This window comes from Medicago truncatula, chromosome 4 (assembly GCF_003473485.1).
Source record: "Medicago truncatula cultivar Jemalong A17 chromosome 4, MtrunA17r5.0-ANR, whole genome shotgun sequence".
NCBI lineage: Eukaryota > Viridiplantae > Streptophyta > Magnoliopsida > Fabales > Fabaceae > Medicago > Medicago truncatula.
Genome location: NC_053045.1, coordinates 10015996 through 10042016, shown reverse-complemented (window position 1 = coordinate 10042016; position 26021 = coordinate 10015996). Strand labels below are relative to the sequence as shown.

The 26021-nt window shown below is 31.5% G+C and overlaps 2 protein-coding genes across 2 annotated transcripts; both read left to right on the top strand.

The window, feature by feature from the left end:
• The first annotated feature begins 1751 nt into the window (after window positions 1–1751).
• Window positions 1752–5571, top strand: LOC25491688 (SPX domain-containing protein 3). Its single transcript, XM_013599681.3, has 3 exons — window positions 1752–2198; window positions 4321–4486; window positions 4929–5571. Exons 1-3 carry the CDS (start codon window positions 1950–1952, stop codon window positions 5297–5299), a joined length of 786 nt encoding a protein of 261 aa, XP_013455135.1. The 5' UTR covers window positions 1752–1949; the 3' UTR covers window positions 5300–5571.
• An 18203-nt stretch (window positions 5572–23774) lies between these two features.
• LOC25491686 (F-box protein At3g07870) lies at window positions 23775–25818 on the top strand. The gene is made up of 2 exons (XM_024780421.2): window positions 23775–25150; window positions 25755–25818. Exons 1-2 carry the CDS (start codon window positions 23775–23777, stop codon window positions 25810–25812), a joined length of 1434 nt encoding a protein of 477 aa, XP_024636189.1. The 3' UTR covers window positions 25813–25818.
• Window positions 25819–26021: the final 203 nt, after the last annotated feature.

Below are 26021 nucleotides of genomic sequence, written 5' to 3'. Positions count from 1 at the left end.
AACCTCAAAGCCCCTAATGAAGGCCCAACTGTTAAATTGTAGTTTAGAGGGCGCGACATTCAAACACCTTAGTACATCTACCTCAAAATCTTTAAAGAGGAACTTAACCCCCATATCCTCCATCACAACAACATAAAGACGGAAGATCTTGTCAGCAATACCCTGCGGGTGAGGAAGACAAATCTTCTCGCCCGAGCGACAAGCTTCTAGAACGACGTCCGCCTCGTTACCCGTAGAAGAAGTATGCAATTTACTCCTAAAAAACGATACTTGCTGTGGGTCGGTGTAGCGTGATTCAACACGCATCACGCCATTAGCAAACCTATCTCCCTTTGAACCACCACATATCATTGGAAAATTCGGACGACTTTGTCTATCATGAGACGACCTTGAGGAAGAAAAAAGCAAGACACAATCACTATCGGTATTGTTACCCCCATCACTATCAGAACTGGTAGACAAATTAGAAAATAAGGGATGTCCTAAATAATTAGTTTTGAGGATTTCCAAATCGATCGTCCCATTGGGACGCTTTGCATGTCTAATAGCTTGGTTCCATAACTCACGCTTTTCCTCCTTTGTTATTGGTGATATAACCCTACCCAACTCATCGCAATCTCTCAGTATAACCATGGCAAATCTAAAAGGAAAAAACGAAACACTAAAACGATATGACAAGACAATTACCTTAAAGATGAACTTAACGACAGGAGCACCGGTCAAAGGATTGTGTGAAGAAAACCACGAACGAGACGAACCAAAAACACGAAAAAGGGTAGAGAACAAATGAACAAAACCAAGGAAAGAGGAAATGGGAGGAAATGAAAAAGACAGTACATTTAAAACTGGTCCCTAAGTAGTGCATCGAGAAACGTAAACGACCACACAGTAAACAAATGACACGTGTAAAAAAGTCCCCAAGATTTAAACACGTAAGAGGAAAGCGGAGAGTCAAGAAGTAATGACTGTCAGATCAGAGTAATCAGGGCGGTACATCGTCATACAGAAACTAAGACATCGTCGACATTAAATTGAGAGCGCCTAAAGCACTTTGCCCTACCTAGGCTCATGCTTAGGGGGCTTGTGGACCGGGGAAACCCAGATGGGAAGTACAAATAAACCCTATAAGGACGATACAGCTGAAGAAAACCCACATAGTAGGGTGATCCACAAATCGCATCTCCTGTCAGAAAGCTAAAACACTTCGCCTTGTCCCAAGACTCGTGCTTGTGGGGCTTGTGGAGTGGGAAAACCCGGATAAAGGACAAGGCGCCCTTCATAAGGGCTTAAATAACCACGAGAGCCCTTAAAAAGGGCCTAAACATCATATAGGCGGTTACTATCGGGCAGTCACCATATAAGCCTTCTAGAAGCCGTTGGAAATCCAGTACTTATCCCTTCATGATAACTTAATGCCTAAGTTAACGGGCTAAACGAGCCCAAGGCTAAGGCTATATACACCAACCTTAAGAACACTCTCAAATCATCCAATAAATAGTCTAAATCCTAGTTACAACTATTTTACTCTCTACAAATACAATGAGTAATTAATGGGACCCACTTCACATACCTCACTTTCCATTGTTCCCCTTGTTTGGTTACTAAACTCAAGCCACGTTGAGCTGCCACCAAGAAAAAGTGGAAAAATTTAATTTTCAAAGTCATGGTCCTAAGTATGACCATATAACATTATAGTAACAGAATATGCTTCCCAAGAATTCTCATGCTCCCATCTTAATTACCCTTTTATACTCTTTTCTAAACCGCCACTTTATCACACGCTAAGCATATGCTTCCTAATATTCTACTAAACCTTTTGCCAATAAAAACCCCCCGTACACCCTTTTCTCACAAATATCAAACCAAACCACATTTTTTCAATACAAAAAAATTATCATTTTTTCTTCCTTAGGTTTAGGTTTTTTTTTTTCCTTTTGTTTTTTAACATTATGAAATTTGGTAAGAGACTCAAGCAACAGGTTCAAGATACTTTGCCAGAATGGAGAGACAAATTTTTGTCATATAAGGAATTGAAGAAACTATTGAGACTTATATCAGCAGCACCAACATCATTGCTAAATGGTTCAATTGGGTATGGAAAATCTGAGGCTGAGTTTATGTATTTGTTGAATAATGAGATTGATAAGTTCAATGGATTCTTCATGGAACAAGAGGAGGATTTCATTATTCGACACAAGGTAATACTAAACTTATAATTTTTTTTTGTTTTACTACTAGTGATACTCATTTATTTACATTAAAAATGTCATCCAAATATTCTTTTATAAAGATTTGGTATTTAACACGAAGTTAAAATATAAGGTTTCTTTTCTTTTTTTCATAACTTATAATGTAAGGTTTCTCACAAGAGATACTTGTTTAAGAAACAATATTCTCTCCTTAAAATAATCAAGAATTCTTCAATAATTCCTTAAAAAAGAAGAATTCTTTAATTGCTTATTGATGATAATTTATTTTTCTGTTGTTATAAAGTGAAATGAATGATTTTAGTATTTTTTCTTTCCTAAATTTGTTTTTTTTACTCAATATATTTTTTTTTTATATAAAATAACTATAAAATTACAAGAATTGTCCTGTAAGACACGAGTAACGAGAGAAAACGTGTCGGGTAGACAAAAATACATGTCACTACTATCATGTCTTACATGTCACTAGTATTATGTTTTTAGCATTAAACACTTGTCCAGTTCGAAACTATTATTTGTAGCTTTTGTTTGGACGTGAGTTTTGATCGTCGAATCTCATATTCTAAAATACACATAGATTCTTTATGGCACACCATCTTTTACAACTTTGACAACTTCATTATCTTTCTTATGACTAATTTTCTCTTCAAGCTCATTATCAAGTTATTAAAATCTTCATTGTTTAGGTTTGATGTCATTTCAATACATACATACATCAATTTTTTTTTTTTTTTAAACAATTAAGAAAGAAAATTTCAGTATCGTACGTTATTGAATGGGCAAGTAGTTTACTCATTTATGCCTATCGAATATTCGTTAGAATATTAACTTAAAAAATGTAAGAGATTGAAATTTGTGTAAATATACCTACCTTCCTCTGTTGGAAATTGTGATTATGCTAGCTGGTGGTGGTGGCTGGTCTTTAAAAATGGGTTTGGTTAGAAACTTCTAAACTCAACAAATAAGCACTTTTTTTGGGTAGAAAACAACTAAGCACTTTAATATAAGGTTTCTTACAAAGACATTCGTTTAAGAAATTCTTATAATAATCAAGAATTCTTTAATTAAAAATGATCAACACCACATGGATACTAAAAGTAATTTATTTTTCTGCTGTAATAAAGTGAAATTAATGGTTTTAGTAATTTTCTCAATACTTAATTTTTTAATGATTATTACGGTAAAACTGCATGGATTATGGAATAAGACACAAGTTGTGTGAAACTGGTAACGTGTCGACTAGACAAGTGCACATGTTAGTAGTATAAGAATAAAAAGTTTTTTACACAAAAAAAAAAAAAGTTAAAAAATGGAGAACTTTGTTAAAAGGATCAAAATGCATTTTAGAATACAAGTTTTAGCTTTTGTTTATAGATTCTTTATGGCACATTCATAGATCCTTCATTGTTTAGGTAACGATGTTTATCATACAAAAAAATATGTAAAGATGTTTATGTCAATTCAATATACGCATAATCTTTTAACAATCAAGAAAGAAAATATTATTTTCATATTTATGTGAAGAACAATTCATCATTCGTGACAAAATACTCGTTTATGCTTAACGAATATTCGTTGGAATATTACTAACTTAAAAGAGAGAAAGATTGAAATTGTAAATATACCTTCCTAGGTTGGAAATTTATACTAGTAGTAGCTAGTGGCATAGATCCACCGGATATATGGGTAAAACATTGTATTTGAATTGCTTAAAACTATGGGGGGTTCATATAGTTATTTTTGGGTACACGTATAGTTAGAATTTTATTGTTAAAAGATTAAGTTTAAAGCAGCTTATTTAAATTGCTACAACACTCCATTACTTCAAAAATATTGTAAGTTGAAAACATATGTTTTATTTATGAAAAAAAATGAAATTATCATATCATACAAATTCAAGAGGAATGATGGAATATATTTGGGGCATAAAAAAATGTTGAATCGGGATAAATTATTAGTAAAACATTGATTTATCGTGGTTCTATTTGGTTCGAAAGATTAGTCTGTGCATAGGATATATGTTTCATACAAAACAAGTCTCTCCTATTTTTTATTTTATTTTTTATTTTATGAAAATAAACCTCCTATTTTTACAATTGGATTTTGAGTGCAGGAAGTGCAACAGAGAATCAAGAGAGTAGTTGATTTATGGGGACCAAATGGTAGTCAACCTTCAGAAGCAGAATATAAGGAGGAAATGGAAAAAATTAGAAAAGCTATTGTTGATTTTCATGGTGAAATGGTTCTCTTAGTAAACTATAGCAACATTAACTATACAGGTACCATTATTTGACTTTAAAGAGTTTCCCAAATGTACATGAGAGTACAATTTCTAGTTCAATTTTATCGGGACTAATTGGTCCCGAAATACATAATTTTTGAAAGGGAAATACTTGTTCTCACGAAAAACTTTTCACGGATACATATGATACTGTAGTGGATGTTTTTCATTTACTTCAACCATGTTTTCCAATAAAACAAGATCCAACGCACATAGTTGATTCACTATGGATTCGTGAAAATAGTTTTTGGTTTAAATAGCATCGCTCTTTTCGAAATGATCGATAAAATTAAAACCTCTCGATCATTTTAGTATTTTTGGTCGTTCATATTAGTACTTTTGGTTAGACTCCTATAATTTTCTAAATAGGTTATTCACTTTATTCAATTCAAAATCATGTGTATCAAGCAATCACCAAAACACATTGATTTTTTTTGTAGGGTTGGCTAAAATTTTGAAAAAGTATGACAAGAGGACAGGAGGTCTACTTCGTTTACCATTCATTCAAAAAGTATTGGAGCAACCCTTTTTCACAACCGATTTAATATCGAAACTCGTGAAGGAATGTGAAACCATAATCGATGCAGTGTTTCCGGTTGAGGAAGAAGCTGAAAGAGCAAAAGAAGCAAAAGAAGCTATAGTGGTAGCTGGTGAAGGAATTTTTAGAAACACGGTTGCGGCTTTACTTACAATGCAAGAAATGAGAAAAGGTAGTTCAACACAAAGTGCATTTTCTTTGCCTCCTCTCAGTTTGCCAGATTCTGATCTCATCCAATCATTTCAGCTTAATGCTGCTGTTCCAATTGTTTAGAATCCAAATTGATGATGCTATTGATTTCTAGAGGATTATAGTCACAACCATTTGATCATACATTTGATACAGTTATGATAGGATGTAACACGTTTTCAAGGACGCGTTTTTTTTTTTTGTTTTTGTGTTCGATAAGAAAACTTTAGTAGTTATTTTAGTTTTACGAGTTTAAATTCTGGACCTTCTCGATGTTACTCCTTCGATGTACCTCAACTCACCAATCGAGCATCTTGCTTGAGACGAACACATGATAGATAGTTGATGTTAATTTACATTCTGCTTTTGATTAAGAAACATGTCTATTACTTGAGATGAAAACAAAAGCCTTTTCTAGGTTAAATATTTAGTCATTAATTATTTTGGTAATTACATCATATTTGGTTTGATATGATCAATGTATTGATTTTCTTTGTAATTACAGAAGAAATAAAAAACAGGTATTTGATAGTTGGTGATTCTTGTATTTCAGAAGAAATGTGAACTTCAGTGTGTAGTTTGCTACTAATTTTAAGCTCATGTATCATCTCTATTTTTCCGACATATAATTAGACAACAACAGGACTTTTAAACTTAATAATTTGTTCAATAGTTAAATATCATATTGGAAGTTTGTTAAAGAAGAGATGTGCACGTTTAAATAGCTAAATTGCCAAATACCGAAATACTTGTTTGGTCTATTTGGCGGATTAGAAATGAACACTTGTTTAATAGTGTCGTGCCTTCGTGGAAGAAGTGGTGTATAACATTAAGGTGACTGGTGATACCATGGTGTTGCTTTCTTGTTCGTGGGGCTAGTTCGACACCATGCTTGTATTATGAGTGGTAATGGGATCCGTTAAGTTGCATGGTGCGTAAATTTTTCTACCGTCATCTGTTGGCTCGAGTTGTTACCTTGGCTGCTGGTTTTGCAAAGATTCTGGTATAGCAAGCTGTTTTTGGTTTTAGCAGCATGGAGTATTTTGGTTGCTCTCTGCTGTTCGTGTTTGGGAGTATGGTGTAGTAGTGATCAAGTGGTAATTGCTAGCAACATTTTGATATTCTGAAACCCATTAAGTATTTGGCACCTCGGAATTTCTCAATAAATACTATTATATTCCTCGAAAACAAAAATTGTAACGAAAATGAATTTAAAAGATTCAAACGGTCTCTTTATTACTTATGAGACCAAAGAGATATCAAGAATTTACCGAGAAATTTTTTCCTAGGAAACATGAGACCCACATTTAGACATGACCGTTGCACACTAGCCGTTGGAACATCAAGTACATATATCTCAATTGATTTTCATTTTAACACTCACAACTTCATTCTCACTCTCACCCTACCATCAAATTCAATCATTTTTTCACTCAATTTTTTCTTTCTCAGCTTCTATTTTCTTACCAGGTTTTTACAGGTAAATTTTTCATCAGATTTTTATATGTATTTTTCTTTATTTTTTTTTAAGTTTATTTATTTTGGTTTTTAATATGATATATGTTGTATTATTTTTTGTAGTTGATTTTTGGTTCCATTTCCTTGCTGCTGCTCAAGGTTGCATTTTTTGAAATCAGATTATATTATTTGAGTTATTTTAAAATTGTTAGAAAAAAAAAGTCATACTTATGTTACTTAGTAAAAGAAGTGTAGATTGTAAAAAAAGTAGTTGGTAAAAATGTTACTATAAATATTAATAAAAATATTATTAATAGCTAAATTCAACGTGCCACGGTCAACTATCATTCTACATATTTCTTTTATGATATTAATAACATTTTTTTTTTTTATAAAAACCTAAATATTTAAAAATTTGTAGATGAGTACTAACAGTGGTAATTGCTAGCAACATGCTGATTTTGTCTAAGTGCAATTTTCTTTTGGCCTGCTTTTACTTTTTTTTTTCTTCCTGATTCTGCTACTGCTTCGGAAGTTTTGTTGTAAACTTCTTGCGGGTTTTCTGGTATACTTTGTGCTCGGATATGCAGTTTATCAATATTATTAGCTGATTAAAAAAAAATATTTCATTTCAATTTGTTATGCAACTATAATCTAAAACATTACATTATTTTTTATTAAATTAAATCGACCACCTTGCCTAAGTACTGAATACACTGCATAGGTATAGTGTTGCTAAATGGTGCGAATGAATATTCGCGTGACTTGCACGAAGGGGTTATTAAATACCCAAATATACTAAGTTATGGTTTTTTTTGTTTGTTCTTTTTTATTCTTTTGGTAAATACTTTGTTTTTTGAAAAGGGGCAAACTATTAACTTCTTTAATTTAATTTCAAGTTTTAAAAATGTTTACATTGTTGCTGGGTTGTATACATGATCATTATTTTCAAGATTGTGAATATAGTTCAATTAATTGGTGATCTAGTGTATATTGAATCAATGTATATTCAATCAACGTAATGTGTACAAAAAGTTTTTCAATACGGCAGAGCTATTCTAATTAATGGCAGAGGTAGTTCTCCGGTGAAATTGCAATGAGGTTACAAAGAGATTCTAGAGAGAACTCTTTTTTCTTGGTCAAGTAGTTTAGTGGCTATATTCACACACATTATGTGTGGAGAAATGGGGAATATGGGATTTGAACCCCGACCCTACACAAATTATCTCTGATAGCTACCAACTAAGTTACATTTACGAGACATTCTAGAGAGTAGATGAAAATGATGAAAATCACAAATTACCTAATCTACTACCACATCATCAAATTAGATGGTCAAAATCATATATTAATAAATAAAAAATGGAAGACCATAATTGCACAATTAAAAATAAGAGAAATACTAAAGAGCGACCTTAAAATATTTGTTAAGAGAATGAAAATATAAATATTGCATTGAAAAATGGTGAAAAACGATGAATTTAATTTTGTAAGACATGGCTGCCGCACTTCATTTTCTATAGAATTTGAATTGAAAAATATTTAAACGGTAATTTGTGGGTTTTACACGATGATTCGCACCACACAACATTTTTCAATTACAAATTGTGGTGACATAGGAATGAAGTATGGTGATTAATATTGTATACGTTGTTTAATTTGGTGTACCAATGAAGTTTGTTACATTTAGTGCATTGTATGGACTTGGATGAAAATTGTAGCCTAGTTATAGATATAACTCTATATGGTGCAATCTGATTATAAAGGAACAAGTCGGTCGATGTGCTTTAATTTGCTGTTGTGATAATAAAAACACTTCAATAAAATTGATGGTTTCTTAATTTTGGGTCAAAATAGATACTTAATTAAATGACATACTATCAAGATTTTGTTAAAAAAAATTATGATTTATTTTACCGCGAAAAAAATGAGCAAAAAAGAAAACGAGAAAGAAAAATACAATTTTAATCCGAAACAAGTAGTTATGAGTTGAATTTAATTGTTAGAAAATATTGTGACAAACGATGATAACACTCTTTTTTCAACACAAGAGAGTGTTTTTAGCACTCTCAAGATGTTAATAACACAACAATAATCAAAGTAGTGTACATTCATTGGCTCATCGGTTTTCCTAGCTCGAAGAAACAAATGACGAACTCTTACAACAAAGTTTCATGAACTAGTCTAATACGAATCTAAGGCTGGACAAAAAAGACAGGACCATTCAAAACCGCGTGGCCTGTGAACACCAAAAGGATTAAACCGGATATTTCAGTCGAAGTTGCTGATTTTTTATTTTATTTTATGGATTTACACAATTTTCCTTAGATAATCCCGTTTGGATTATTGGACCATTCAATGACGAAACACGAAAAAACTCATATCAATATCACTAAGAGGAGGATTCTAATCAAGGAAATTACTGAAGGTCCCCATATATTGCTTAAAATTCAATGAAAACATCCATCAAAAGCTAAAATCCGATAGCACTTGTAGGAAAAAAAATACCCATCGGAAATTACATTCCGATAGGTTTAGCAAGCCAGGGGTCTGTTTAGCTACACCTTCTAATAAGACACTCAGCCCCACATGATTATGCTTACCCTTGGCCCAAAATGGTTCTTTCTTTCTTTCTTTCTTTCCACACATGAAATTTTTGAAAGAGATTCGGTGCAATGTGCAATGTGTTCTTTTTATTTCTTGTGGTGATATAATTTAAACCGCACGATCAACTAAATTAAACGGTTGAAATTTAGTGTATGTATTTTGACTTACACCTAATATCAATGAATATTTATTAAATTATGATGATACAATTGATATATCTCTATATCTGTTTATATGTAGAGAGAATATATTGCAAAAGCATTAAGTCCAACGATTTCTTGTCACGGGCCAGTGGCTATATTGAAAGTCATGATATATAATCGAAATAAATATTTAACATTAAAAGAACTAATTCTCTCATAGAATGACAAGGAATTGGTATGTCCCAAAGTGAGAAGGAGAGAATGAGGAGAAGGAGGAGAGTCCCAAAGTGGGACTTCGATGATAATTGGAGTTCAATTATGGATATAACTCGATATAACAAGTGGATAGATGGACCCTAATTTACTTAAAATGATAATAAAAACACTTCAAGAAAAAAGATGGTTTTCTAATATTGGGAAAAAAACAAATACTTGAATTGAATGACTTTGTCAATACTTAAGATTTAAAAATAAATAATGATATGAGTTTTTGAACAAACCCTAGCCGCACAAGCCATTTATTTTTCATTTTACCATCCCCAATTGTTTGAAGTCGTTTAACGGTTCAGTCAAATATCAATTGTTATCTCTATTATAAAAGAATGATCGGTCTATTTTGACATATTCACCTTGTCATACCCTAGTTCCTAGTTTGTCTGGCGTAATGAGAATATCTTGTAGTTTAACGACATCGTGTGTCTTCACAAATAGAAAAGAAATACGATTTCATCATTCTGCGAAATATTCTCATAGTGCCATGTTCATATAAACATGTTTTCAGCTCAAGAAGATCATGACAACCATAGTTGTTAGTAATATGACAAAATAATGTGTTGAATATATATATATATCATAGTCTTACAACTAAATTTCAACCTGAAGAAAATTTAGATTTTGTAGGCCAAATATTTAACAGTAAAATGACTTTTTCCTCCTTCATTAGTATTTGAATGACAAAGAAATGGTATGTGAATCATTTTGATATTATTGAAGCGCTGTAAGGTTTTTTTAATGTTCATTGCAGCAGCTGGTGAAGGAACATTCAGAAACACGGTTGAAATTTTACTTACAATGCAAGAAATGAGAAAATGGTAGTTTAACACAAAATCCAATTATCAGATTGTAATCTCATTCAATTTGTTTAGTTATTCAAATTGATAATGATTAGATGATTATAGTCACAAGTCACAGCAATTTGATTTGAAATTAGATATATTATAATGGAATGTAACAGAATTTGGAGGACACCTTCTAGTTAATTTACATTCCCCTTTTGATTAAGAAAAGAAACATTTCAATTACTTTTTTTGACTTGTAAGAGTGTGTGTTGTTGAGTGACCCGAGAGGGTGATCCAATAAATTTGTTATGTTCAGGGGCGGATCTTTTTGGAGATCCTTAGGTGCCACTGCACCTCCACTTTTCATATAAATGTCTTATTATACATGATATTGCAACTGATATGTTGTTGCTGCAGTGGTCATACGGTCCCTTATGGTCGCGCGTTTGAACCTCCGCACCCTCCTTTTTTATAATTCTTAGGGTATTTTTCTTATTTTATTAAAAAAAATAGTCCAGGTGGGATTCAAACTAGAATTCCCTTGTTTCAAACAAGCGAAGTTACCACCACAACAGTTAACAATGTTGCACATATTTTGAAACTATTTAATATCTATTATTCAAATATTTGACACCCCCGAAAAAAAAACTCAAGATCCGTCACTGATTATGTCCTATTGACAAAGTTACACTTTTGCTTTCTTAGCTCAATTTTAGTTAACAATTTGATCATTTAGTTTTATGTCTTTTTTTTTTTACTCTTTTGGTCTATTTGCATATGAATTTTAAAATTTTAAACCTAGATTCGTATGCAAATATGAGTGAAAGATCATAGATTTAAAGCCTTAGAGGTTGCAGAAAAATAAAACCATAGATTTAAAACTTGAAAATTCAAGAAAATAAATATCATATTGAAAGTTTGTTAAAAAAAAGTTGTACATTTAAAAATAACTTGGATGTAAGAAAACCACAAGAACAATTGCACCAATGAATGGTGACAATAACACAAATTCATAAAGGGTTGTTAATTAAACTAGGAAGCTTCAATGGCAACATAACACCACTTCAATGGCAACATAAATTCATGTTCTACAAAATACGATCATTAGATTGGCGACAATAACACAAAAATAGGAAATTTATACAAACATAAAGGGTTGTTAATTAAACTAAAATCCTTTGTTTGGCTGCAAGAAAAGTAAGCATAAAAGGAAGGAGAACAATGATGGCTGTAGGATAACTGAGGTTTGGTGGAGAGGCAGAGGTTTCATTTCCATATTGAGCAGCAACAACTGCAACTAAAACCAAAATACAAACTACAAACACGTTGAATTTGAGTGGTGAAGCCATTGTTGAATATATGAAGTTGATGATATTAATTTCTTAATTTTATGTTTTGTGTAAAAATGAGGTATTAATATAAATAGTGGAGATGGATTGTACAACTTCGGCTAGTTGATTCTTTCTTGTAGAATAAACAAACAAGAGAGGACTAATAAAGTGTTAGGTCTCAAAGGACTTTGGCTCTCATGATATGCTTCTTGTTTATAACTAATCACTCATAAATACAAAAGTAATGCTATGTTTTTATCTTTCCTAAAAAATGTTTTGTTTTTATCGTTACCATTTGTTGGGATATAATAATAATAAAAAGGAAATACTAATGAGTTTTCATATGACATTTGATTATTTAAAATGGAAATTCTATCTTACGATTTGTGTATTCAAAACATTGAAAAACAACTTTTTTTATATGAAAATTATCAATTGTTTTCATCATTGAATCTTTAACAAGTGTTCCAAGGATATTTGTTAACAAGAACTATTACTACTTCTAATAACAATAACAATAATAATAACAATGTTAATAATAATAATAATAACAACTAGACCACCGGACCCCTGCGATGCACGGGTCCTACCGACTAAACCAATCACAAATAAGTTATAACACAATATATAAATGTATTGCTATAGGTGATGTGATGAAAACTCTTAGGAAGAGCTTGCCACTCATTTGAGTCCCACAATGCTCGAGAGATTAGTCTATAGGATACCCGATTTATACCTAAAAAATAGGTGATGTGATGATAATGTATTACAAATGGCACTCGTGGTAACATTAATTAGTTCCATAACCTTATAGAGCTGTCAAAATGGGCCGGACAATACGGGCCGGTCCGAAAGCCCGAATAAAATGTAGGGACTGGACTGAATAATTGCAGCCCGAATTTTTTCAGGGCTTTTTAGCTGGGCCCGAAAAAGGCCGTAGCCCGTTAGGGCTGGCCAGTTCGGGCTACGGGCAGCCCGCCAAAAAATACAAGTTTTTTTTCTTCTTGTCTTTGTGTGTTACTTAATGCTCGACAGCCCAATCTCAAGTTCCATTTTATGAACTGCATGTTTCTACAATCTCACATACTTTTCCTTGCCATCTAAGATGGGAGATTTTCGCAATGTTTCTAAGTTTATGATAACATATAGTATAGAACAGTGACAATTTTATCAATTTAGTAATAATAACTATGTACTAAGATCTCTCCAAAAAAAAAAAACTATGTACTAAGATTGAAAAAGTTCCGTATAAATATAACCATGAAATATATGGTATTTGATTTTTAGATGGATTAAAATGGTATACCTCTAAGAAGATAATATATTCATCAATATAAAATATATTTTGTATAATTACAGTTGAAGGGTGTTGGCTGTTTTCTCCGTTCAAATATTCAAAATTTGTGTAAATAAACAGAGATCAAAATTTATTAAGTAAAAACACATCTTGAATTATGTATTAATTTGCCATTGCAGTAGTTTGTTTGTATGTCTAATACCAGAGTAGCTACTAAGTGGCAGGTTGTGTAACAAGAAATGAAAGCTTGCTTAATTGTATCTTTAGAAATCACATTGGAGCGATCTGGCAACTCAGGCACCTCAATTCGGCCCGATGGCAGAATTCGGTCTAATGTTCTTAAAGAATGAAAAAATAAAAATAAAAACTAGATATGTGCAGGCCGGGCTGGCCCGTTAGCCCATATAGGGCTGGGCTCGGGCTCAATTATTCCAACCCATATTTAAATCGGGTTTTTTAGCCCGGCCCTGCAAAGCCCGCTGCTCGATCGGGCCGGGCCGTCCGTTTTGACAGCTGTATAACCTTACTTTGAACATTAATTATCATACATTACGAAAGATTTCTTTGTACACGACATTTGTAGTGACATTAGTATAAATTTTGTTGTATGTAAGCTATAAGGCGCACTAAGAAAAAATAAACAGCAATAATTTATAACAATTAAAAAAGCACTACATTATAACAAATCATATGCAGTTGAATCATGTGCAGTTTAACTGTAATTCTATGTAAGCAATAAGGTGCAAAAAGTACGGGAAAAACAACCATGTCTTATAACCAAATGTACAACCCTAGTGAATAACAAAATCATGTGCAGTTGAATTGGTGATATTTTCTCAAGCTAACAATTTTACATGCTTACTAATGGAAACAAAATGGACAAAAAACAACGTAAAGTCAAACAACTTTTTTCTATTTATGTCTCTTTTAGTTAATCACATTTATGTCTCTTAGATAACAAAAATTGTTCCCTGCATTATGATTCACAAAAACAACATGACGTTATAGCAACAATTGCACATAAAAAATGAAAAAACAAACATATCATTGCATACTCACTTTACATGCAAAACCATTGATTATACAAACATTTTTAACCATATAGAGTTGAAGATGAAAATATTTTTTAACCATTGATATTTTATTTTTTATGATATCTAAATTATGTTTTCAATGAGATTGAGGTGTCTAATGAATTACTTATAGGAGCTATTTGCTCTTATAGAGTTGAAGATGAAAATATTTTTTAACCACTGAAATTTTATTTTTTATGATATTTAAATTATGTTTCCAATGAGATTGATTGAGGTAATGAATTACTATTTTAAAAATGATTACATAAGCAACGAAAAATAAATCATATATGGTATCCTGTTTTGAAAAACCTACATAAAAATGGCACCAAAAACTTTTGAACTTGGTATACAACATATAAACTGTGTTTGCATTTTGATAAGCGAACAAATCTATCAGTGTAGAAATTCACATCTATGGAATAACTATTTACTATTCCCTATGATTTACTGCATAACATGATCGTGTGTAAAAAAATTATGTGCCAAAAACAAAGCAATCCAGTTGTTAGTTCCAAATATGATGTGAAAAATTGTTACAACCCTTGAAATTTCAATTGGACTTATAGCATATAGAAACACATATGCACCTAGATAATTGGATAAGAATTCTAATGCATTCATGTTTTACTACTTTATGTTGTAACTGCCTTAGTGACTTATATTCCTTTTTGATGCTTTCCTGAATAAACTGATAGTACTATAAGTATCTCATTTGGGAAAAGGATTGAATAAGAAATGAAAATTGAAGAAAGTATTTAGCTTAGTGTAGCAGCTTTAATTTACAAACCTTATTACTCTTTGTCACTCTCACAAGGATACACAATTCCTTTTCATTAAGCTACTATTAAGATCCTATCGTTTGCCTCCCAGTTATTATATTTACTTGTTTATGAACCCTATTGTTGCTCTTTTAAGATGAAGCGGTAAATTCATTAAATATAAGATCTAATGGATGGTGTGTTGCCATCTCATTCTAGAAGCTTTCGTGAAAAATCCTCTCGCGGTATCTAGCATTTTTCTTATAAAATATCTTTGCCATCTCAAATTGTTTTTTTGACAAAGTTTTATTTTTCTAACCAAATCTAATTTATGTACTATCATAATAGAGCAAGGAATTGTTAACCTGATACTTGACAAAGTTTTATTTCCCTGATTTCATTACACAATTATAATTATATAATAGTCTGATTCTAGAGACATTAATAGTTAAACTGACTGTAAAATTATATAGCAATTCCTTCAAAACACTGAAAATTTCTTGTACATGTATTAGTAATTAAGGCTGTTGAAGATGTAAGTAATAGCAATGTCTAAAAATATATAGATGTAAGTAATTAAGCCAGAGTAGTGAATTTTACGAAAACATGTAAATGATAGAGTTCATTGCATTCAGAATATTAAATAATAGCAATGTCTAAAAACAAAGACTTGTCCAATAACAAAATTCTTAAGAGATAAACCAGAACAGAAACAACCAAGGTAATTGTTCTCAAACAGAAATTTTTGTTAAACACAAAAGGTCAAAACAAAAACAGAAAATAGATGCTCTTCGTCAACAACAACATGTTCAACTCTATTCCTTAGGTTCAATTTTGACGTTCACCATCTTTGAATGATGCGCAACAAACCTTAAAATCGGCGGGATATTCATCATCCTTGTCTGCATTTATGAAAACAAAAAAAAAAAGATACTAAGACACAGTAATAATAATTAGTAATTCAAGAAAAAATGTTCAGAACATTGCTCTATCAAAATCTTTTTTTATTTCCTTTTCACATTTCAATCATGTACTAACCTTTAAGGCAATGATATCTGGAAAAGGCATGGCAACTACAGAAAAATTACGGTAAAAGGCATGGCAATGGCAAAACATCTCTTATGACAGAACAATTTATATAGCTATCTGGAAAAGGCATGGCAACATCAGAAAAAATTACGGTAAAAGAAGAAATAGATACCAGTAAGGCAATGATAAGAAAGTAATGCTTCACTATTACCTTAGGAGAATAACATGAATTGAGAAGAACAAACCGCCTAACGACCTTGGTGAGAATAGTGTCGGCAACGGAAACGGTAGATGAAATTTTTCAATGAGATAGGAAAAGGGTTGAGAGAGAAGCGACGATGTGAATGGTTTCTCAGAGGCCAAAATATGAAATTTAAAGAACACCGTTAAGGCCTTGGAAGAAATATTGCATAGAAAGTGTTCCATGAATGCTACAAATGAGCTGCTTTAGAAGTAGTTGATGAATTGGAATTAGAATTGAGAAAAGGATAGTAGAATTGCAATGGAGAAGTGACATTGGGAATTAGAACCCACATTGGGAATTAAGAAAAGGATAGTAGAACTGCAAGTTGTTAATAGAACACCCATATATATAACATAGGTAAATATGAGCATGGGGAAGAGAGTGGATTAATTTCTGCATGAGAACATTAACAGGCATGTTGGAAACACGACAATGAAGATAGTCCCTATTAAATGCATTAGATATATGCATTGGCAGACTCCATAGGTTGTGGGAGGGAAATTTAAAAATTGAACTTAGCTTGATGAGTACGAAAAGCACTAACGAAAATTAAATGCTTGGGTGATGGAGGGAAAATATTAGGTTAAAATTAGGGTGAACAATAGCTTGACCAGACAAGCTTTAGTAAGAAAAGAAGAGTTCAAATGGTGGTACCCATACAAATTTTCTTAAAAGTTTGTTTGGATGAAGGAATGTTTTAAGGTAATGTAATGTTTTGAGAGAGTTCAAATACTTTTAGCTAAATTTTATTGTTTGGATGATGATTTGAATTTTTTTAAAAATGATTAACATTTATGAAGTATTTTATTCAAGTTAAATTTCGAGAATATCAAATGGTATCTAAAAGTTAAGAAATTCAAATTTCTTCATTCTTAAAATTAAGGCTTAATTAATGATTTGGTCCCTTAAGTTATTTGTTGGTTACGTTTTGGTCCCATAAGTTATTAACGTTACGTTTTGGTCCCTTAACTCATACTCTGTTAGCCAAATAAATCCTTGCCGTCAACTTTTGTCATAAAATGTTAAAATTCATCACATTCATCATTAAACTCATAAAACTCACCATCTTCATCAACACCCTTCATGATCTTCATCAACAACCCAGAAAACTCATTATCTTCATCATCTCCTTCTGCTCTCAATGACCCCAAAATCCCCAAATTATTTTTTCATATTTAAACTAATTTCAATACCCAACTTATATCTTAATCTCTTCTTTCCAATCCCTATTATTATTAAAAAAAAAAATCAATACCTTTCACAGAATCAAGTAATTTGTTATTCTCATTGTTTTGTTCTCTCTCGCTTTGAATCATCACCAACAAATTCCTCTCATAAAATTGTTCCAAATCCCTCTCATCAAAACTCAAAATTGTGCCATGCTCTTGCTGGAATCATTGATTTGAAGTCTTTTCTTTTTTGTAAATTTAATTTTGGGGTTTGGTAATTGAATTCTGGGTTTGTTATAAGTTTTGAAATTGATTATATTTTTTGAGATATTGGGTTTTGATTATATTTGTTGAAATTGGGGTAGCAAGCTTCTTGACTGATATTAAGTATACCTAAACATCGCTGATTCTTGAATCCAAAATGCTTTATTAGTTTGAGTATTGATATTTGGTATGACAAATAATTATAACAAAAGGCAAGAATCACTACGTGTAAATGTTTTAAGGAGTCAACAAACTCTTAATTTGCTATTTTGCATAAAACACCAATGGACCAATCACGCGTGTTTGTATTAACTCATGTAATTGTTCTTTGTTATAAACACCATTCTCCTATTAGTTGTTGAAATTGGGGAAGAAGATGGTTTAGAAGAAATATGAAAAATTTGAGGTGAGGGGTTTGAATTTGGGGAAAATTGAATGTTGATGTTTAAATTAGATCATTGGGTTTCTTGAGTTTTTTTAATTTTTCTGGGTTTGTTGATGAATCTCATGAAGGGTGTTGTTGAAGATGATGAATTTTTTGGTTTGATGATGAATGTGATGAATTTATAGATTTGATGATGAATTTTAACGGTTTTTGACAAAAGTTGACGGTAAGGATTTACTTGGCTAACAGAGTATGAGTCAAGGGATCAAAACGTAACGTTAATAACTTATGAGACCAAAACGTAACCAACAAATAACTTAATGGACCAAATCATTAATTAAGCCTAAAATTAATTGCATTTTGGTCCTCACATTTTCCAAAATTTTCAAATTGACCACAATAAATTTCAAAAATCACAAATTGACCCCTTATTTTTCCAAATTTATAAAGTAACCCCCATCATTTTTCAAATTTGGTCCAAAAAAATTATAATTTATGAAAGGTGCCCAAAAGTGATGACAATGAATTTTTTTACTACTCCATCTAAACAAAAATATTTAGAAGAAAGCAATTTAATTGATTCATTTTAATTGTCTAGAATTCTGAATTCTTCACAAAAAATCAATTACCTCATCCAAACACACTCTAAATGAAAAAATAAGTGATGAAAACATAGTGTTTAAAGGATTTTAATAGAATTTCTCAAATACACGACTATGTTCCAACTCACATTTTATTATTTTCTTTTTTACTTTTGTTTTGAGTTGTTTATCTTGCAAATATTCCACTGTTTGCCTTTCATATAAAGGTTCATGTCTTCTTGTGGGCTTAATATAAATGTTAAAAGTGTGTTGTTCCACAACGCAAATTTTCTCATCAGATTCTACCTCTCCTACTTCGTCATCTTGTATTCTCATCTTCTCCGAAGGACATGCAAGAGGGATGAAAAATATTTTCCTTATTCTCCCTCCATCTTCTTGCACCATCAATTTAGCATTAGGTGTCTAATATTTTTTTGTAATAAGTGTTATGTTAATGAAAATGTATTATGAATTTTTGATCAAAGAATAAAATTTGTTTAATTCTTGCCGATTTATATTATGTCTCTTTAAATTGTCATTTTAATTTTTTCAATTTTAATAGTATATGTTATTGTAATTGAAAAACTAGTTAAACACAATTCAAATTTTATAATCCGAAAACAATCAAATATACTTCGGATTATAAAATCCAAATGAGATAAAATGCTCAAATTGGAGGGCACATGAGAAGTAAGTAGGGTGGAAAAAGAAATTAGAAAAAAAAAAACCAACCTTATTTATTTTACAAATCTCAATTATAAATGGCCCACCAATTCTTTCTTAAATTTGCTATAAATACATAAATTGTGTCTCATAGGAATTAGGGTTTCAAATAAACACACTTGCCGCAGCAATCTCCATGAGCTTGTTTTAACATAGTTCCTTTGTTCCTTTGTTTAATCACAGGTATATTCACATGAGTTTATTTTAACGTTGTTCCTTTGTTTTAACAATATGTATATGCCTTTTTATTTATGATTCCACGATCCAGTTCTCTGTTGATTCATATGTTGGTTTTTTTTATTTTTTTTATTTTTTTATTTTTTTATATTCTCTGCTTGATCTAGATCTTCAATTTATCCACCTTGCAGGGAACATGTTGAAGATTATTTTTATTTCTTCCTTGTAATCATCTATCAAGTGTGATTTCTTTGATTAAAGACACAAGATGGCACATGTTCAAGTCAACTGGGACGTGAATTCATCATCATCTAGATGGGTGTTTCTCTTGAATAATATTTCATTTCCATCCTACTTGTAAGTGTGCATCTCAATATATGTTAGCTCCTTATGTTGTCTATATTTGTCATTGAAAATGTGAATATTAGTAAATAGTTATTGGTACTCTATCAATGAAGAAAAAAAATGAAACACAAGGCATAATTATATAGTAAGAAAATATGATCATGGTAATAAAGTGTATCTATTATATGGATAGATCTATTGTTTCGAAATATATATTTTCTTAATTATTATTATTATTATTGTTTGAGTAAGCTTTGTTTTATTGATGACAGAAACAAACTAGATCATCAATTTCCGATCCTTTGCCAAGGCACGACATTGGGAACACTTCACAACTTCATCAACAAGAAAAACAAGATTGATGATGGCGACAAAGTGCAGCTATCAGCATCAAGGAAAAAGTTTGATGAATTCCCGACAATTGAGGTTTGGTTGGAATAAGCAATTGTTGCTTCAGCTAAAGGGTTATAAACATCCATTTGTTTTGAAGAGGATGAAATGTTCAAGATATATACTAGTTTCATTGTTATGAACAATGTTGTCGTCTTGTGTTTTTGGTTTCTCTATTTGATTTGGATTGGTGAATGAATTCAACACATGAGAGAAATCAGAAACAGTGACTGGAGAATAATCCAACAATGGAGGCAATAGAGATGCATTAGTATTTGATGGTCCTTCTCTAGACCTTTCAAGTTTTGAACCGTTCATTTTCTTTCCACAATTACGCTTCTCAAAGACTCTAGTGACAACCCTTTCACTCTACAAAAACTATCATTATATGTCTGCTGTTGCGATGCTGAACTTTGAGATCCATGCGAAGGGTGATCATATGCAACCATACAAACATATTTGGGTGATCTGATAAGATTAGTTTAAAGAAACATATTTGGAAACATATGTATAATTTGTAGATTGTAAATATACAAATCCTTTACCTATTTCTTCAAATACTACAAAGAATAATTTATAAAGTTGGTGAATTTTGTTTAAACTATGTAATTGACGTCTCCTCTATGCTTTTACCCATACTTGATTATGTTTTTGAGTTGGTTTACCTCTCTTAACGAGAAAGAGTGTATATATAAAGCATTTGATTGCAAAAATAGAGAAAATGATGAGAAAAGATGTAACATGCTGATCAGAAAAGATAACAATAGAGAAATTACACTGCTTCTGGCGCATGATATCTTAAGTTATGGTTTAGCACGTTTGCTTAGATAGATTGCAAGTTTTACACTGTTTTATATGCAGAGCTGAATGCATTCCCTATTTTGACATAAGGCGAGACATTGTACTCGAGGCGCATCAAAACAAACAATACTAGCAGAATCCTCGAGCAGAATGCATTCACTGTTTTACCTATACAGTTAAACACACATTAAAGCATGAAATTGTTCTCATAAATATCGTCATCATCAAAACAAAATTAAGGGGTTATTGTTCTTCACATCAACATGGTTCTTACAACCACCGCCGTATCAACAATACTAGCAGAATCCTCATGAGTAAGACAAAACTTCAAAATTGATAGCCAAATGCCTCGTAAGACTCCTTTAGATGTTTACATAAGTTGTCAACCAAATAATTGTTCAAATAACGCTCCTTTAGATGTTTACATAGTCGATGAGAAAGAGAGCGAGGGAGACATAAGGGGGAATGAGAAAGCAAGAAGTGTCCATATTTACATTTCGACTTGATAAATTTTAAGATATGATTATGACATAACTTTTTACATATGGCAACCAATTAATGATTATAACATTTTACATCTATAAATACTCTATTAAATCCTGTTGACACAATGCCAAAAGAAATAACCAAGAAAACAATTTAGTGTTAGAAAAGAACTTAACGATAAACATGATCTAATATCACATGAATGCCAACAATAATCTGAACATTATTTTTCGGCTAAAATATGATTTTAGTCCCTGTAAATATGTCTCGTTTTGGTTTTCGTCCCTGTAAAAAAAAAATTGTTTTTGGTCCCTGCAAAATTTTTTGTTTTTGAAAATAGTCCCTGACCCCACTTTTGTGATGATTTGCATACGTGACACATTATAACTGAACCAATTTTGTAGTTTTTGGTCCCTGCAAAATATTTTGTTTTTAAAAAAGGTTCCTGCAAAATTTTTTGTTTTTGAAAATAGTCCCTTTTTGAAAATAGTCCCTAGGGACTATTTTCAAAAACAAAAAATTTTGCAGGGACCAAAAACAATTTTTTTTTACAGGGACTAAAACCAAAACGAGGCATATTTGCAGGGACTAAAATCATATTTTAGTCTTATTTTTCTCTATAACTTCACTTCAGATACGACATATACCCTGCTTTTGAATTGGTAAGAAGTTTCTGTCATTTTGATGAAAATGTTATTACTTGTATATAATCATGACTCGCATCCAATAATGATGCTCACATAAAACCAAATGTTAAATTTTTGCTTTATTTGTACCAGACCTTCAAGCATTTACAGTTTATTTTATACTAGATATTCTACAAAACCAAAGTGTTAGGGCATGTTTGGATCAGTTTTTGTTTTTAGTTTTTAAAATCTGTTTTAGAAAACAGTTTTAAAAAAGAGAGAAAAAGAAAATTTGTTTGGTAATATAACTTTTCAAAACTATTTTAAAAATGAGAAAACAAAAAAATTCATTTGGCAATCTAATTTTCAAAAACAGTTTGGGAGATGTAAAAATAAAAAATCTACTTGCAATCTAATTTTTGAAAAACAATTTTATAATTTTAAATATTTTTTTTTGAGCAAATAATTTTAAATACTTAAAAAGGTTTATATATATATATATATATTGAATTTTTTTTGTTAGATTTGTCATGATTAAAATTTTTAAAATATCAAATTTTATAATTTTTGTTAATAGATATTTAAAGATATTAAATGTCAAAATTGTGCATTCACATATGTCAAACCGTCAACTGGATTACTCACTATGGAACGGATGAAGTATGGTAAGAAAGTGACAATATGATATCACTTGATTAATAATACTAGTATAGATACTTGTGTCAAACACGAGATATAATTTCATCATACTTAAAGTACTGAAAGTATAATTCTTTCAAATGAGTCGATCGACGTCACATGTTCCCCCGCAAGGTCCAACAATGGTATTATAGTCCGGTTCAACTTTGTGTGAAAGAGAAAGTGATGAAGGAATATATAGCAATAAAAGACAAAAATTAGGAGAGATTATTTTGAAATTTAAAATTGTTAATAAATGTTATTAATGATAAATATTAAAGTTGACCATTGTTTTAGAAATGTTACTATGGTTCAAATTATGAGAGATTTATTACCAATTAGGAGAGATTAAAGTTGACCATTGTTTTAGAAATGTTACTATTGTTTTAAAAATTAAAGTTGACCATTAGACACAAATTAGGAGAGATTTATTTTGTATAATTCTTAAATTTTTCTCTTCGTAGATAAACACTCTTCAGTCAAAAAATAAAATAAGCCTCGCCCTCTGAAGTGCTTGAACAATATTGGTTCATTCTTTCAATAATATTGTTCATTCTTAACCCCCCACCCCACCCTCTTAACAGCGTTGGTTCATTCTTTCAACAATATTGTTCGAACGCTTTTCCCTCATTTTCTGTCACACCAAATTAGGGTTCCCAACTTCTTCAAGGTAATTCTTTCTTTCACTCTCCAATTTTTACTAACCATTCTTCGTTATTTTAATACTAATTGTAATCAACATTATATTGTTCTTTTAATCAATCATTTACATCAGTTTGATTCTTAGTTCCTCTTTCATCATTCTTTAGATATTCAATGTTCAATGTTTGATTTCTTGTTGTATGTATGATATCTATCAAATTTTAATCACTTTTTTATGTGATTGAATTTAACTTAATTTGTTTATTTTTCTTTTTACAACTTATTGTAGTCATGAAAAGAAAAAAGATTTCAATTGCTGCTGCAAGAACAAAAGTTGATGAGGCAGAGAGTCGTGAGCTTTGCCCTTATTTTGATAATCTTCCGTCTCACCTCACTGCCCACATTCTCCTTCGACTTCCATTTAAGTCTGTTCTCATTTGTAAATCTGTGTGCAAAGTTTGGAAAACAATGATTTCAGAATCACAATTTGCTAAATTGCACTTTGAGCGATCACCAATTAGTCTCATGATTCGAACACGACACCGAGTGTCAAGAACCCTATACCTTCTTGAGTGCGAGCCTGATAAGTTTGAGATTGGAAGCAACAATCATGTCAAGCTTGCACCTATATTCAAGCTTCCTCTCAGATCATTTAGGGATAAAAGAGACCAGATCAATATTGAATCCAAGCGCCCTTTTCGTGCTGCCAGATTAGTTTCAGGGAAAAACAACGACAACAGTGATAGGGGTAGACAGAGTCTTTATATTGATTGCAACAGAGATATTGATAAGTTTGATATTGTGAATTCTTGCAATGGTTTACTTTGTTTGTCTGACCCATCTTTTGGAAACCCAATAGTGATCTGCAACCCAGTCACGGGGGAGTTCATAAGACTTCCTGAATCTACTACAAATCGAACTCGAGTAAGAATGCAAGGTCAAGCTGGTTTTGGATTCCAACCTAAAACTAATGAATATAAGGTAATAAGCGTGTGGATAAGACATGTTAAACAAGCCAATCAGTGGGTGTTTGAGCGTGTGATCCTTGAGATAAACACACTTGGAACAACATCCTGGAGAAATGTTGAAGTGGATCCTCAAATTTCTTTTTCGAGTCTAAAGTATCCCACTTGTGTGAATGGTGCACTTCATTGGATAAGATTTGAGGATGAGCAAAGGTCAATATTGGTTTTCTGCTTTGAAAGTGAGAGGTTGCAGTCATTTCCTTCTCCTCCACATGTGTTTGGAAATCATAATGTTTATTGTAGTAGGCCTATTAGCATGGGAGAATTAAAGGGATTTCTATACATTTGTGATCCGACCTTTATATCTAATGTTTCAATGTGGGTTATGAATGAATATGGCATTGGAGAATCATGGACTAAGATTTACAACATCGATACTTCGTTCAATCCTTTGGATCGTGTTCCACGGGGTTATGGTTTAAGCTGGCCGATAAAACACTTTGAAGAAGGTGCTGCCATATTGTCATATCATTCCTTCAATTGTTTTACCTACTACGAACCTGAAAAATATGGGTTCAAAGTTTTTCGAATTCATGGGAGTCGGAAAAATTATTTTGAAGTAATCCAACACATTCCAAGTCTAATTTCATTGAAGGATGTTTTGAAAGGAGTCAATATTGAGGTTCTGAATATCCACTCAAGGTAAAATTTTATTTTTATTGGCAATTGAATCTGATGGTTGATGCTTCTTTACAAGTCATAGTAATTGATTGTAATCATGAGATGAGTATTCAAAGGGACTTGTGTAAGTTTCCTATGTTACACTTATATTTTAAACTTACTATTTTGCCATTCCATTTGGAGAAAAGAAAACATGTTGTTAGGTTACTTCGGTTGATATATTCTCACAACGACATGTTGGAGACATGTTGGAGAAAGGTTGTGATGTTTCGTCAATCATTTGCTTTCGCAGCTAATATATTTATGATGTTGTATATATTTGTTATATTTTTAGTTCTTTTCTGTTGTCTAATATATACCACCTTTAATTACATCTTTGGCTTTAATAGTTAATGGGAAAAAAATCACGTGGACACAATCTTTTGTTACTAATTACATCTTATAAATTTTCGTGTTGATGGAGGCGTAGAAAATGAATGGACAGTTGTTGTATTGTCGGTTATTTGGATCTTCTTTAGTTGCTATGTAGTAAATAGTTTCTTGAGGCTGATCCATCCCCTGCAATTTGCAGTTTTAGCTACTATTAATTAACCAATATTCCTCAATATTGTTTTAATTTCTATAGGTGTGCAAAGTTTAAATTGCGGGGAGAAAAGGAGGTTCTTTCTCTGTCTCAAGTTTGAGATTTGAAAGTTCATGCTTTTCATCATCTTATAGTGACTTGATAAATATATCTTCCTCCTTATCTGATGGTGAAGAGTTTGGTGAAGAGCCTGCTTCCTAAGAAGAGTACGTCTGCTTTCGTATTGATTGGTATTCTGACCCTTGCTTATTACAATTTTAGGTATGTTACTTAGACTTTGTTATGTAATATTGGTGTTATTTTATATAG

Bases quoted from the DNA above. Each gene is read 5' to 3' on its own strand.
- LOC25491688 (XM_013599681.3), top strand. From the start codon at position 1,950: ATGAAATTTGGTAAGAGACTCAAGCAACAGGTTCAAGATACTTTGCCA. The intron at 2,199-4,320 runs GTAATACTAAAC...TTTTGAGTGCAG, and splicing joins ATTTCATTATTCGACACAAG to GAAGTGCAACAGAGAATCAA. The intron at 4,487-4,928 runs GTACCATTATTT...TTTTTTTTGTAG, and splicing joins TAGCAACATTAACTATACAG to GGTTGGCTAAAATTTTGAAA.
- LOC25491686 (XM_024780421.2), top strand. From the start codon at position 23,775: ATGAAAAGAAAAAAGATTTCAATTGCTGCTGCAAGAACAAAAGTTGAT. The intron at 25,151-25,754 runs GTAAAATTTTAT...TAATTTCTATAG, and splicing joins GTTCTGAATATCCACTCAAG to GTGTGCAAAGTTTAAATTGC.